At 37.9% G+C, this 14,621-nt stretch overlaps 1 protein-coding gene across 1 annotated transcript in view; it reads left to right on the forward strand.

Moving 5' to 3' along the window:
* Positions 1–14,621, forward strand: part of MRC1 (mannose receptor, C type 1) — a gene marked incomplete at its 5' end in the record, with an annotated part of 43,392 nt that overhangs the window by 18,139 nt on the left and 10,632 nt on the right. Inside the window, 11 exons of the mRNA XM_010137463.1 lie at positions 399–440; positions 555–718; positions 1,849–1,916; positions 3,906–4,006; positions 4,368–4,510; positions 5,261–5,375; positions 7,308–7,477; positions 9,266–9,368; positions 10,245–10,474; positions 11,015–11,180; positions 12,092–12,244. Of these exons, the coding sequence (XP_010135765.1) occupies positions 399–440; positions 555–718; positions 1,849–1,916; positions 3,906–4,006; positions 4,368–4,510; positions 5,261–5,375; positions 7,308–7,477; positions 9,266–9,368; positions 10,245–10,474; positions 11,015–11,180; positions 12,092–12,244 (1,455 nt within the window). The remainder of the gene's footprint in view (positions 1–398; positions 441–554; positions 719–1,848; positions 1,917–3,905; positions 4,007–4,367; positions 4,511–5,260; positions 5,376–7,307; positions 7,478–9,265; positions 9,369–10,244; positions 10,475–11,014; positions 11,181–12,091; positions 12,245–14,621) is intronic.

Below are 14,621 nucleotides of genomic sequence, written 5' to 3' on the forward strand. Positions count from 1 at the left end.
CCTGCTGCCTCTGGTTTAAGCCAGAATTCATGTGTAAGTGACCTGGAGAAAGGAGGGAGAGGGAGTCACTGTCTTGACAGAATGGTACCTAATGCTTTGGTACATAAGGTTTTCTGCACCCTGTGAATACCAAAAATAATTACTTAATTCAGATAAATTTCAAGGCATTTTATAATACCTTGTACATAAGCAACAGCCTCAGGGAACAAGAATTTGTATTTAAAATTTAATAGTGTACAAAAAAAAAAAATTTAGGTTATTTTGTTCCTTCTAGATTTTGGTGTTAAATCCACTGCTTACTGTAAAATGCAATGTCAATAGAAAAACATGCCTATCAATCATAGTAAATATTTCCTCTTCCAGCAGGAAGCATCACAATAAATATTTTTTTCTTACAGGGACAAGTGTAAAGCCTGAACCAACAGAATCTCCCACACCCAGTAAGTGTTATTGCTATTTCTATTTGTCTGTGTGTGTATGTTGAAAAGCACTTTTAAAATGAGAAGGTCTTGTATCGCAGGAACAATACAGTCATTTTACCGTTTATCTTGCAGAATACAAGACTACTGAGGATGGATGGATTATGCATGAAGACAAAGAGTATTATTTCAGCACAGAGAGTGTTCCTATGGAAAAAGGTCGTGAATTCTGCAAAAGGAACCTCGGAGACCTTGCCATCATTGAGAATGAAAGTGAAAGGAAGTTCCTCTGGCGATATGTAAGAAAAATCATTAACGCTATGGAATAAATCATCCAAAACAAGAGAACATGGGCACAAATCCTTTCCACATTGGTGTTCTCCCTGCAAGTTTTATGATAGTGAAATTGCAGTAGCATTAAGCCAGGTTAATATAGAAAACCAACTCGAGTCTTTATTTAGATTGTTTCATAGCTGACGCAAGTTTGATTTGGTATTTTGTATAGCAATAAGCACAGTAAGCATTAAACAAATTGTTATCTGCTTTTCCTATTAATTTTAGCACTTACACCACATTGTATCTACCTGCAACTGGTAATGTGCTAAAGTAAACCTTAATGCTTACTTTTAATTGATAAGTGGCTTCATTTTAGCAGGAAGCACAGTACAGGTGAGCTAGGATTCTGTAAGGCAGGTGAGTTATTGGAAAGTGAAGTTTAACAACACATAAAGTCAGGATATCTAAGTAGTGGATCAAACCAGATATTGGCTTGCATACAACACTCAGAACGTTGGTTTTTGATCTTGTCACTCTATCTGGGAAATAGTCCACCTGGCAACCTCTTTTTTTGTCCTCAGGTTTGCTCCTTTGCCTCCTTCTTGTGGTGGGAATATAATTATGTGGAACAGCTTGAGGCATGGATTATATCATGAGAAAAAGCTTTTAAATGACATTTCCTAGATGGCTGGTTGCTAGTGGCTGGTTGCCTGTTTATAATGTCTTAAGGCCAACATCTTTTAATCAAGAATGTGCTTAAAACTCAGATTTGAACTAGAATGAACTTTTCCTGAGCTGGCTGAAGAGTGGCAGTTAGATGACACAAGAGCCTATATCAATTTGTATCCAAATTGTAGGAAGGCTTGTCCCTTGCAAGAAACTTGTCAGATGATATCCACTGCAGAGACTATGCAAGAGGTGCTGATTTCAGTGACTTTCCGGTTATACTGTGAGAAGTGTTGACCATGCCTTTTGGCCAATGGTGACATTTGCCTGTGGACTGTCAGCTGTGAGATGCTTTAACTGCAATGGTGTAGCTAGAGGAAATAGCAGTTCATATCCTGTGAGTCAGACATATATTACTCATTATTAATAGAACAGAATTCTATGGTAAGAAGAGGACATTTATACAATTGCCATCTTTACATTCTAGATACTGAAAAATGGCAGAGACGATTCATATTTCATTGGTTTACAACTGAGTGTTGACCAACGGACAAGGTAGGACAACTGGAACCAACGTGCTTGCATTGTACTTTAAAATACAGACATCTACTGAGCAGGGCAAAATAATGACGTGCTTGAATAAAATTGTGACCTGTCAAAGAGAATGAGAATGTTTTTCCTCTGAATTCTGTGGGATTTTCATGCTTAGTGGTTTTTTTTATTATTATTTGAAGGCTGTAAAAATGTATTCTGTAGTAAATATACCACAATGTGCCATGATAAGTAATCCACCTTTCTTTTGGTTTTTTTTTTTTTAAATCCCATTTCTGTGGTTAGGCTTTCTCACCCTATTACTGCTAAAGTTATTCTGTATTTTTTTAGAGCAGGAAAAAACCCCTTGATTTTAATTTTTCTCTCAGCTGTTGTCTGCCTTGTCCATACTCCAATAAAATGGAGCTAATATAAGGAACTTTTAAAAAGAATTTCCTGTTGATACTGCTGAGATTTTTTCTTCGTAGAAGACCAGCTCCTTTTAAAGCAAATGGAATTTCTCCTTGGCACTACTGGAAGCAACAGTAGATCGTTTAAGCATAGGACTTACTCTTTAACAATATAAAGAATTAACTTTGTTTTTATAAGTTTACATCAGATCTCTTAGATTTGTGAAGCTCTGCTTTACCGTGTATTTTAATATTTTGTAGTCTGTGGGACCAAACAGGTTAATTCAATAGGGCATGGATTTTCAAGACATACCTAGTTTTGAGTCTTAATTTAAATTGTATTCTCAAGTGGTTTAATTCCGTATTAATTTAGCTCCAGACTATTCAGGAGAAATACTGCGCATTTACTGAATAGAATTCACCCAAAGCTAGTAGAAAAATCACACTGAAGATTATGTATTTTGGATTTTTTTTCAGGAATTCTAATTTCCTTTATTCTGTGATTTATATAGAAAATTCAAATAGATGCCCCAGCTCAAATATGTAAGGTTTTTTGGTAGGTAAAAACATTCTTTTTCCTCATCCTTAACAGTTGGGAACATATTGTAATAAAGGGAGAAAGGCAACCTATTTTCTTTTTGTAGAGCAAAGATAGCTATTGCCATTATAAAACTACAGGTGCACTGTGAGGATAAGCAGGTTTTCTGCAGGCATTTCTGAATGTCAGTATGCAGCACCATATTGACTTTTACACGTGATGTCAACTTAGGCTTGTATTCAGCCTGGGTCTTGAAGTGCCTGGATAGATGCCCAGTAGTTCTTGGTTCTCCTTATAGTCCTCAATGCCAATGAGGACCCTCCAGAGGATAATTAAGATGTTAGGTGAGTCAGATCCCCTTCTGAAAATGAGGCATCCCTGCCATTCTGTTGTTTTTGTAGTGACCTTGAGATGGGTATGTTTTTGAGTGAAGTACCTTGTGTGTGTACCGAAGGGTGAATCTGGACACCTCTGTCACTTGCAGTCCAATAGGAATATGCGTTCTGGTCCATGTTTGGTTGCCTGGTTATGATTTTATTCTTTACAGTTTAATTTGCATGGATGTACAACTTTTTTGATGTTTATATTTTACCTTATGGTAAGTCACATTGTCAAAGGAATATCCTTGTAGGTGGTTTGTCATGTGCTTTTCGTCTGCATGGGGGAAAGATCAAGCATTTTACTGGAGTTACGAATAAGATCTCTTATCTCTGTAATAGGCACAGGGAATGTGTGACCTGGGGGAAATGGTGAGCATCTGGGTTCTCTCATGCTGAAATGACACCTTGCTTTCATGTTGGCTTCAATCAAATATTGGCCTGTGGGTTGCAAAAGCAGCAGCATATTGCTTTAATGCAGAGTAAACAAAACTTCAACACATACACTACATCTTTGTGCAGAGATTAAGTTTAGTGCAATTAGCAAAGAGGCAAATTAATCTAAAAATCTTGTACACCTTAAACTCTGACTGGCTGAATTAAACATATTGCAAAAATACTTTTTGTGACATAGAAGCAATTCTATCTGTATGTTAAAGAAGTGTTTTGTTGGATTGTTTTTCTTAAGCTGGATGGATGGCACTCCAGTGAATTATTTGGCATGGGCACCACATGAACCTAACTTTGCAAATAATGATGAAAACTGTGTAGTTATGTATAAGAATTTAGGTGAGTTTTATATTTTTGTTCCTGAATTTCATTATTTGTGTGTTTGTGTCCCAACTTATTTTTTCTTCTGAGAGGCATCTCGTCCCTAAATTTTTTTTTCTTTTGACAATTGTTATAGAAGTAGACCATGTTATTATATTCAGGACCCGAATACCTGGTTCTACACTGCTTTTAACATTTTGTAATTACAGTGACAGATTTATCTAGATGCTGATATGGAATGATAATAAACTGAGAGTCTCTGAGGATTTGATCTTATCTTGCAACCAAAAGCACTTTGTGTAAGAATGAGTGAAATTGATTTCCATTTAACCACCTCTGGATGTGGTGTCATACAGTTCTCCACTTATCTTACATTCAGGATTTTGGAATGATATAAACTGTGGTTATCCAAATCCCTACATATGTGAAAGGCACAACAGTTCCACTAATTCAACAGTTCCTCCAACAACATTTTCAGCTCCAAGAGGATGTCATCCAACTTGGCTTTCCTTTCATAATAAGGTACCATAAAAAATACAGTGCATGTTGGATGTTTGTCAAAGCATTAAATAGGGAACTATTTAACATGGGAATTATTTAATAACATTGTTTCTTATTAAAGGAAAATATTATTATTTTTTACAGAGAGATGGTTGACACCTGCATGCTTTTGTGTTTGCCCATCCACCGTTTTGCAGGAGAGGTGATTTTTTGATGCTTCCAATGAAGTGGCAGATTAGCATGTTCAGTTGCAGTTGACGAAAGTGATTCTCTAGTCATCTCTTCGTAACTTTTGATATGCATTTCCTAAAGAGTTTAGACAGAGTTCCTGAAGTAGTGATGCTTCGATCTTGATGTTTTTTAACCAAACCATAATGCTTTTTCAGTACTGAATACGTTTTGTCTTCCTTAACCTTATTAACATGATATGCTTTGTAGAGTCAAATAAATAAATTGACAGACTAATATCGGTCATGTGTAACTTATCACTGTTAGCTGACTGTCTATAAAAAGTCAGGTTTTGTTTATTTTCTAGGGATTTCAGATCAAATCTAGTATGTATCTTGTTGAGCAAAACAATTTTTTGAGACCATCAATTTTATGCGGAACAAGCACCAGCCCAAAAAGCTCATTTTAACCTGGATGTAGTTTTTTTCAGATAAATGCATTATTTTACTGCTTTTGTCCATCCTGCTTTGCTTAACACAGTGGTTTTCAATCCGCAAGGGATATTGGAGTAAAGATAATATATAGAATTTGTTCATGTTTTAGTGTTACAAAATATTTGGATCTACAGAAGATGAACGTGTCACTTGGCATACTGCACGAACAGCTTGCATGAATTTAGGAGGAAACCTGGCCACTATCCCTAATGAACAAGTGCAAGGTACTGTGTATAGTTGTGTAGCAACTGGATGAGATGACATTTTATCTCTATAGGATGGCTGTTGTATTTGTGTGAATATGGACAGGATTTGAATAATGACTGCTCATCTTATTTTTGTTCCAAAGCAAAATTTTTTGAAATTTACAATGGAGTCTTCACGTGAATCCGCCAAATTTCAGCGTCAGCTTGTATATATACACACACATATATATTATCCTGGCAGCCAAAGTCATGCTTATTCTGTTTACACATGATGCTGGCTGGACCCAGCAAATTGCATTCCAAATGGTGTAGTTTCGCTAGGTGGCATTAACTCACTGCATGGCTTTCCTATTAACTCAAACAGAACACCTTCAGGATCAGATCTTGCTGTCTCTGGGCAGATTGGGGCAGAGGTTTGTGCACCTGCTCACAACTCACCACAAAGATGTACCGTTCTTTTCACTGGAGGATCTTCTTGTAATGAACCTAAGAGCTGCATCCATGGCTGAGGGAGATGAACAGAGGGAAATTACCTCAAGCTTGAATAAACATGGTACACACTCAGATTTTGACTGGGGAAGATTTTTATTAGATTTAGATTTTTTGATAGATATTAAAAACACCCTATTTTTAGAAATATTGTTTTATACTACAGCAATGAGAAACAGATGGTGCACAACACATACTCTTTGTGAACTTAAAAGAGGATGCAGAAAAATTTAAAAATTAACCTTTGTAGAACAAGTTTGTGTTGCAGTCTAAGCAATTAAATAGTTTAAATTTAGACTGCTGATATGTCCTTAGTACCACTTACATTTTCCTCATGTGAAGAGATGAATCAAACTTTTACTTTTTGAACATAGTTAAATTCTTATCCAACATGATTGCTGCAGTACAGATTTCAAGTGGTTGGTTCATGGATAGGTCTTGGATTCTAGGTAAAAGAGAAATGAGCAATAAAGCTATTAGCACACACCCATTGTTGTTGCTGGCAATGTATACATAAAGGGTTGAGTTCCTGTTACAGTTTCTGGCAGGACAGCAATGCTAACGTTTGGCAAATGAACCTGTGGGTTTAATTCCTGGAAGTGTAAGTTGCGTTCATTTTAAAAGACTAAAGAAATGTGAAGGGCTGATAGAGTAGACAGAAATTCATTTATTGTTTACTGAGAAAAGTAAGCTCATAACAGTGACTGTAGCAGTTGGCAAAAGCCATGATATCTCCCTTTTATCACAGTATTTGATGTGTTGTGGATTAGTGGGTGATGAATGCCAACTGACCTAGCTTGGTCTCTTTGAGTCCTAAGACACACAAGCACCTTCCTGGGCTGTGCAAAGCTGTGGTAATTCATTTGCTTGTGATGAATAGTCCTGTTGAGGCTCATTTTGAGCATGTTACTTGTGCATTTTGCTCCCTGCTAAGGCAGTGCAGGCTATTGTCTGGGTGTTCCGGGGAGAAACTGGAACTACTGCAGTACTACTGCAGTACTACTGGAACTACTACAAGTACTACTTGTGCAGACACACAAGTGGTGGGTGCTCAATGGTGCTGTCTGTCTGATGCCACTGGGATGTAACCACTCTGGTGAAATTGTCAAAAATGTACGTGATCTACATAACTGTATATTTCTAAGTCATCTATGGGACTAGGATTCAAAAATGTCTTGGTACTTTATAAAAAGCATTTCCTTCACACTTTGGGGATTCATCCCAGCACCAGGTTAGATACTTAACTGAAGTATTTTGCCCAAAGCCACAGTTACATACTTGATTCACTGTTCTTTAAGCTCGAGTGTCACCTCCTTTTCATCTTACCTGCTTGTGTTGGGAACAATGAAGTGCACTGTATTAACAAAAAATATTTAATAGCCGCTATCTCAGTAAGGCCAATCATTTCAATTGCCCTTTATTAAAAGTATTTATCTTTTTCTTTGCCTTTTTTTACTCTAGCTTTCCTCACTTTCCATATGAAAGATTTGGTTACTGATACATGGATTGGATTAAATGACATAAATCATGAACGGATGTTCCTCTGGACAGATGGAACGGGAGTTTACTTTACAAACTGGGCCAAAGGCTTCCCATCAGGACGTATGGATTTATACTCACATGATGGCCAGGTAAATCACAAATTGTTAATGGATATTTGATTTTAGATTGCATTTACACATTTGTTGGGATTTGAGATATGTTACTGCTTGACTTATTACTTTCACATTTTTATACATATCAAATAAAAATTCAGATGGAGTGGATGGTTTGGAGTCCTTGGGCAGCTGCTGTGTTAGTGGGTGACAGCGTCTGTGGAGTGCTCATACAAAGACCGGTTCTCTGTGTCTGTGAAGGCTACACTGCTTCTGTGTCCACTCCACATTCTCTCATAGGCTGTGGTAAAGAGGGCAGTGGGATTCCCACCTCATGGTATTTGCCCAAAAAAAGCATACTGAATGAGCTCATCCTCGTAGTCCTCTTACTGCAGTTGTGCCTGAACTTAGCAGGTTTCTCTGTTGGCATGTGTCTTGCAAGGGGCACTTCCTAACATACCCCTCAAACAGCCGTGTATTGCACAGAAGCAAATCCTGTCAGTCACATTTGTGGAAAGAACATGCCTCTATAAAAAGACACTTATTCAGATTAGAAAAAAACCAAACAAACCAAAACAAAACCGAAAAACTTCCTCTGCTTCTCTGTTGTACAAACTGATCTGATAGGTCATATAGTTCCTCTCTATTTAGACGGTTCTGTGCTATGGAGCCACTGCACATTATAGTGCCAATTCTATTTCTCTCAAATGATAGTTTTAATGTAAAATTCTTATATTTACATATAAGGTCTTTTTTCCTGTTTTTTTTTTTTTTTTTTTTTGTTTTTTTCTCTGCTTTCAGCAGAAGGTTGGGAAGAACGGCCGTTTTGCCAGTGTTTTTTTTCTCCTGGCTGGGCTTCTTGTCTCTAATGGAGAAAGAAAATTTGGGAGAATATGGAGTTCAAAAGAGAAAGCATCTTTCGAATGTTACTTCTGGGAGGAACAATATATATCTTTCTCTTTTTATGGAAAGTAGACAAATTTCTATGAAGTCTTCTGTGAAGACTTATAAAGTCCCTATTTTATAAATTTCAGATTTATTTTTAAGTTTACTTGACCTTAGCAAAAAAAAAGTTATCATAGTTAATACAAAATACTGTGCAATGTTCAGTGTAAAAGATATAAATCTTAATGTTTTTCACTCACAAATTAAGTGTTTCTCTGTACACCTCCTCCTGGACAGCAAAACCAAGTAAGTAAATAGAAGAAAATAAATATGGATGCTTCATTGCACAAAACCATTTCTACCCGTGGAGCCTTTTGCATTCATCACTGTTTGTTTACTACGAGAGGTTCTTGCTATTGAGTCCATGTCAGAGAAGTTGAAGTGTCACTGTGAATATGTTACTGACAGATCAATGACTGCCTTTGGGCAGGAACAGTTCTAATTTTGCTCTGTGTAGTATTACAGCTTGCAACAATAAATTTAAAGAGATTGGTATGTCAGAAATGTTGCATTGAGGGTCCCTTTTTTTCTCTTGAGCGATGTTAACTGCTCTTTCTTCAGCAGTTGATTTTACTCCCCTTTAAATTATCTGTGGCTTTCCTTCTCTCCATTCTGTATGCCTGGAGATATGAAAATACCAGAATTTCTCTGCTCTGCTTATCCACCCTACTGTTGTGCAAGAGTAAGCAATATTAAGAATTTGTGACATGCAAGAGGAACAGAATGTCCACATCATAAAGCTTATGCTCTTAAATGTTACAAAGAAACGAGAGTGAAACTGTAGCATTATATATGTTCAAAGATGTAAAAGGGGGACAAATAAATCGTATTTGTTTCTTATAGCTATTTGTAACTGATTTTATATCTTTTTGCCTCAAGGCTGATTGTGTTGTCATGAGAAACAATCCTGTTAAGGAAGCAGGGAAGTGGGCTGATGAAAGTTGTGATAACAACAGAGGATATATATGCCAAATTAATGCAGGTACTTATCTTTTGGTTAAAACACAATAAAAACTAGGAACTGCTTGGGTGTATGGATTTCAACACCATTTCACTTCCAATAAAGATACATCCACAAATTGTTTTGGCAGGAACACAAGGGTCATATGTGTCAGAGGTCCAGTTAGAGTCACTGCTCACAGCTGACCCTCCCCAGTAACTGCTGTGTTGGTAACTTCCTGAGTTGGAGTTTGTACCTGCATCTTTGTGTCTAGTATGACCCTTGACGTGATATTTGTTCCATGATTTTGTCTGTCATTTTCTGAACACATTGGTTATCAAAACGTATTCTGAAAAATACTGGCTTGTACATGTAGCATGAGCTGTCTGGAGTGTGACTGTAACTCACCTGCACAGAATTTGAGCTAATTCACCTCAAAAAATGAAAATAAAAGAGCAATGATAATCCCGATTTAAATATCTAATTAATTTTTAAGGTCTGGTCTGTTGTGGAGTTTTTTTTTTCTGTGGGAAAAAAACCCCAAAAACCCAAACCAAAATCTCAGGAAAACAATATATTCCCCGTGAAGCCTTTCTTTCAATGAAAAAATACTTTACTAAAGAAGTTGTGACTTAATCCTAATTCATTTCAATAATACTGTTCTGGAGGATTATACAGAATGCTTCTTTACTCCTCATCAGACATAGCTTCAAACAGCTCTTTTCTTTTCTACAGTTTAGTAGTTTATTTTTAGTAATGATTCTGGCTTAAAGAATAGCACATCTAACCCATGATGGTCCAAAGTCAGGGAATATGAAATCAAGAAAAAAACTTTTTGTTTATATCTATTTGCAACCACAGTGAAATCCTAATCCCCTTTTGAACAAGTATGAGTCCTTTTCATCCTTCATTTTACAGATGCTGAGTTTCTGCCTTCTACAAGTTCATCCCCATCCAGCATTATCCATTATGGTAACAGTAGTTATTTGTTCATCCATACCAAAATGACGTGGGAGGATGCAAGAAAAAACTGCAAACGTGATCAGTTTGACCTTTCCAGCATCTTAGATCCCTACAGTCATTCATTCCTGTGGCTAAAGATATTAAAGTATGGGGTGCCTATATGGATCGGTCTTAACAGTAATGTGGTAAGAACATCAAACTAATTGACCATGATGCTACTTCTCTTACAGACAAATTGGGACCTGAAAAATCCTATTATCTCTTTTTACTTTAGCTTATTAGCTTATATCTTCGTCCCAAATACTTTCACATGCTGTCAGATTTACAGATAGGAATCCATCCATCTCCATTACTCTGATGAAATTGTATATATTACATATCTTTCACAATTTTCTGTGGTATTACACTCTGTCAACTTCCAAACATGACATATTAGGCTAGCACCTTGAAATATCTCTTCGTATATGTGGTGTATTTGAGATAAAATCCACTTATTTTAAGATGCCAAGTGGAAAGATTTATTCTAAATAACAATACCTATTTTTCAGAAATAGAATAAGGTGCTGTTGTTATGACTCTTTCAACATTTTTAAGGATAGTTAGCCAAATAATTAATTCTTAAAAAACCTCTTATAGCACAACATGCTGCATGGACAGATTTGACTGACCAAGGAATGGTTAATGCCTGGAGTTAAATCATTCCTGTTGATTTGTTTTGTTCTTAGACCAATGGGCGTTATGAATGGATTGATAACTGGAGAATGAAGTATACTAAGTGGGCTCAAGGGGAACCAAAGCAGAAAATAGGCTGTGTCTATCTAGACATTGCTGGAGCCTGGAAGACAGCATCCTGCAATGAAAGTTACTTCTCTGTTTGCAAAAAACCTGATGGTAAGAATTTGAATCTAACCATTGTAATTACAATGATTATATCTTTAGCACTCATTGTGGTGGGTGGTCTGCTGATATATACTTAGATGCTGGTTTTTATTTCAAGAGCTAAATACATAAAATCATTAAAATTTACTTGGGCTGAATGGGCCTGCTTTAAAATGAGGACCAACACACATTAAGAAAGACCTAGTGTGACTGTGAATAGCCATCCCTTTATATTAATAATGTTAGATATATTTTGCAAAGCTTATATATACATTACCCTGCTATTTATTCTGATACTGAGTAAGTGTGCAAGATCAAAAACCTCAAAAATCAAAAGGCAGTAAATGTTAGTCACACAGTACGCTGTTGAAGAGGGACGAGATGAATGACCAAGCCATAAGGTGTCACAAGGAATGTTGGCTTTCCAGATTTCCCCTTATAGCTGAATAACAAAACACAGGTGGTACAGAAATGTTTAAAGATACTTCTTCAGACTGCCTCCTTTTATGTTTTTGACCTGAAAGTCCTGTCACTGTCATCTCATAATGCCTTCTGCATTCCTCGTTATTAGGTCACAGCCCATATGACCAAGTCCATATGGGCCCTAATTCAGCAAAACAATCAAGTGTGAAAATACATTTGTGAGTAAAGAGTTGAGCTAAACTTAAGAATGTTTGGATTCTTTACTAAATTAGATTTCTTGAGACTATAGTTATGGTACTTTTTGTTCATAGATTTAGGACTTTTTCCCAGTATTGTGTTGTAGTAAGCAATATAGACTACCAAGGTTACCTTTTTTTTTTTTGAAGGCCTCAGTGAATTTTCCAAAATTTGGTTAGAGTAATCCATTCATGATAAAAGAAACTACAAGAAGCTGTTTCTTTAAGTTTTGTGCTTTCTTTTTAAAAATCTTTTTTAAACAGTTCAAGCTCCCACTGACCCCCCTCAGCTTCCAGGGAAGTGCCCTGAATCTGAAGGACACAAGTCTTGGATCCCTTTCCGAGGTCACTGTTACTACATTGAATCTTCATCTACAAGAAACTGGGCCCAGGCATCTTTAGAATGTCTTCGACTAGGTAAGTATCCTCCTTTATCAAAGAGCACACCTTTCTGACTTGTTTTTCCTCTCTGTGAAAAGCTGAACATGTGCCATGTATTTTTGTGATTTCAAGGATTGTCCAAATGCTGGAAAGGACACTTGCATCCAATTATTGCCTTAATTTGAGGGGAGAGGAAAAATAGCAATCTGCTGTGGCACACACTGTCTTTCATGTGTGTAGGACAGTTAGAAGAGCTGTATGGCCTGGAGTGGAGATCACTAAAGGGGAAACTGTCCTTCAACCCTGCTAGGAGGTAGTCAGCCCCATCCACAGTAGTCACTAAATCATATTTTAATGGCATTTTATACTTTTTTTATTCCTGACCTATTTTGCCCCTTGATTATTGAAGTTTTATGCCACTGGGATGACAGTCACAGCTCTCTAGAATATATTAGCAAACTAGGGTTGTTGCATTGTTTTCTTCTTGCATCTTCCTTCTCTGGGAAAGTGATGTAAGATTCATTATGCTAGACTTCATATGTCTATAGCATTTGCAGCAATTTGACTTGGGTGTCTAATCTCCCATTAGGGTATGCAGAGGTCTTGTTCATGCTGTCAGTAGAACTGCATATAGATTCATCTTCACTGGAAGCATATACTGACATTTGATAAGGTGAATTGCACCCTAATCTCCTCTGACTGGGTTTATCATGTCTCCACTGATAACAAATCTACTAGTGAAACCCATGTCAAGAGAGTTGGGTAAGAAGAATCTCACTCTTTCTGCTGGTACTCAGGCTCATTCTTGGGTTCTCTGGAGCTAGTATGTTGCCTGCTCTAGTCTGAGCAACTAGTATTTTTGAAGGAAGGTTCAAGTTTTGGTATATGTTCTTTAAATCTTAGTACGTTTCCCTCATCAACTTTTGCATAACATTTGGATGAAGGTACTTGATAATATACTTTTAAGTATAGAAAATTCACGATAATAGAACACTCTTGCTATAGCTCCATCTTCAAGACTATGGCAGTTGTTACAGTGTGACTCATTTCCATACAGTCTTCTGAGTTCTTTTGCTGACATGACAGATGATTTTTGAAACGCTCTTCTGTATCCCATCTTGTGTCACCTACCCTTAGGTGGTAACTTTCCTCAGTTTCACAGAATTGTTTTGGTTGGAAGACACCTTCAAGATCAAGTCCAACCAGACTTAACCCAGAACTGCTAGGTCACCACTCAGCCATGTCCCTCAGCACCACAGCACCTCCAGGGATAGAGGAATCCACCACTTCCCTGGGCAGCCTGTTCCAATGCTTTACAACCCTCTCTGTAAAGAAATTTTTCCTAATATCCAACCTAAACCTCCCCTGGTGCAACTTGAGGCCATTTCCTCTTGTCCTGTCATATGTTACTTGGGAGAACAGACTGGCCCCCACTTCACTTACAACCTCCTTTCAGGTAGTTGTAGAGAGCGATAAGATTTCCCCTCAGCCTCCTTTCCTCCAGGCTAAACAACCTCAATTTTCTCAGCTGCTCCTCATAAGACTTGTGCTCCAGACTCTTCACTAGTTTCATTGCTCTTCTCTGGACACTCCCCAGCACCTCAATGCCCTTCTCGGAGTGAGGCGCCCAAAACTGAACACAGTATCAAAATGTGGCCTCACCAGTGCCAAGTACAGGAGGACAATCACTTCCCTACTCCTGTTGGTCACACTATTGCTGATACAAGCCAGGATGCTGTTGGCCTTCTTGGCCATCTGGGCACACTGCTGGCACATATCCAGTCGGCTGTTGACCAACAAGCCCAGCTCCTTTTCCTCCAGGTAGCTTTCCAGCTGCTCTTCTCCAAGCCTGTAGTATTGCACAGGATTGTTGTGACCCAAGTGCAGGACCCGGCACTTGGCCTTGTTGAACCTCATACTACTGGCCTCAACCCACTGGTCCCACCTGTCCAGATCCCTTTGTAGAGCTTTCCTACCCTCAAGCAGATCAACACTCCCACTCAACGTGGTGTCATCTGCAAACTCACTGAAGGTGCACTCGATCCCCTCATCCAGAGCCTTGATAAAGATACTAAAGAGAACAGATACCAACAGTGACGTTGCAGAACAGCACTTGTGACTGGCCACCAACTGGATTTGACTCCATTCTCCACCAGTCTTTGGGCCTGGCCATCCAGCCAGTTTTTTTATCCAGCAAAGAGTGCATTCATCCAAGCCATCAGCATCCAGTTTCTCCAGGACAATGCTGTGGGAAACAGTGTCAAAAGCTTTTCAAAAGTCTACATAGACAACATCTACAGCCTCATCCACTAAGTGGGTTACCTTGTCGTTGAAGGAGATCGTGTTAGTCAAGCAGGACCTGCCTTTCATAAACCCATGCTGACTGGGCCTGATCACCTGATTGTCCTGAACA

This window comes from Buceros rhinoceros, unplaced genomic scaffold (assembly GCF_000710305.1).
Source record: "Buceros rhinoceros silvestris isolate BGI_N320 unplaced genomic scaffold, ASM71030v1 scaffold2536, whole genome shotgun sequence".
NCBI lineage: Eukaryota > Metazoa > Chordata > Aves > Bucerotiformes > Bucerotidae > Buceros > Buceros rhinoceros.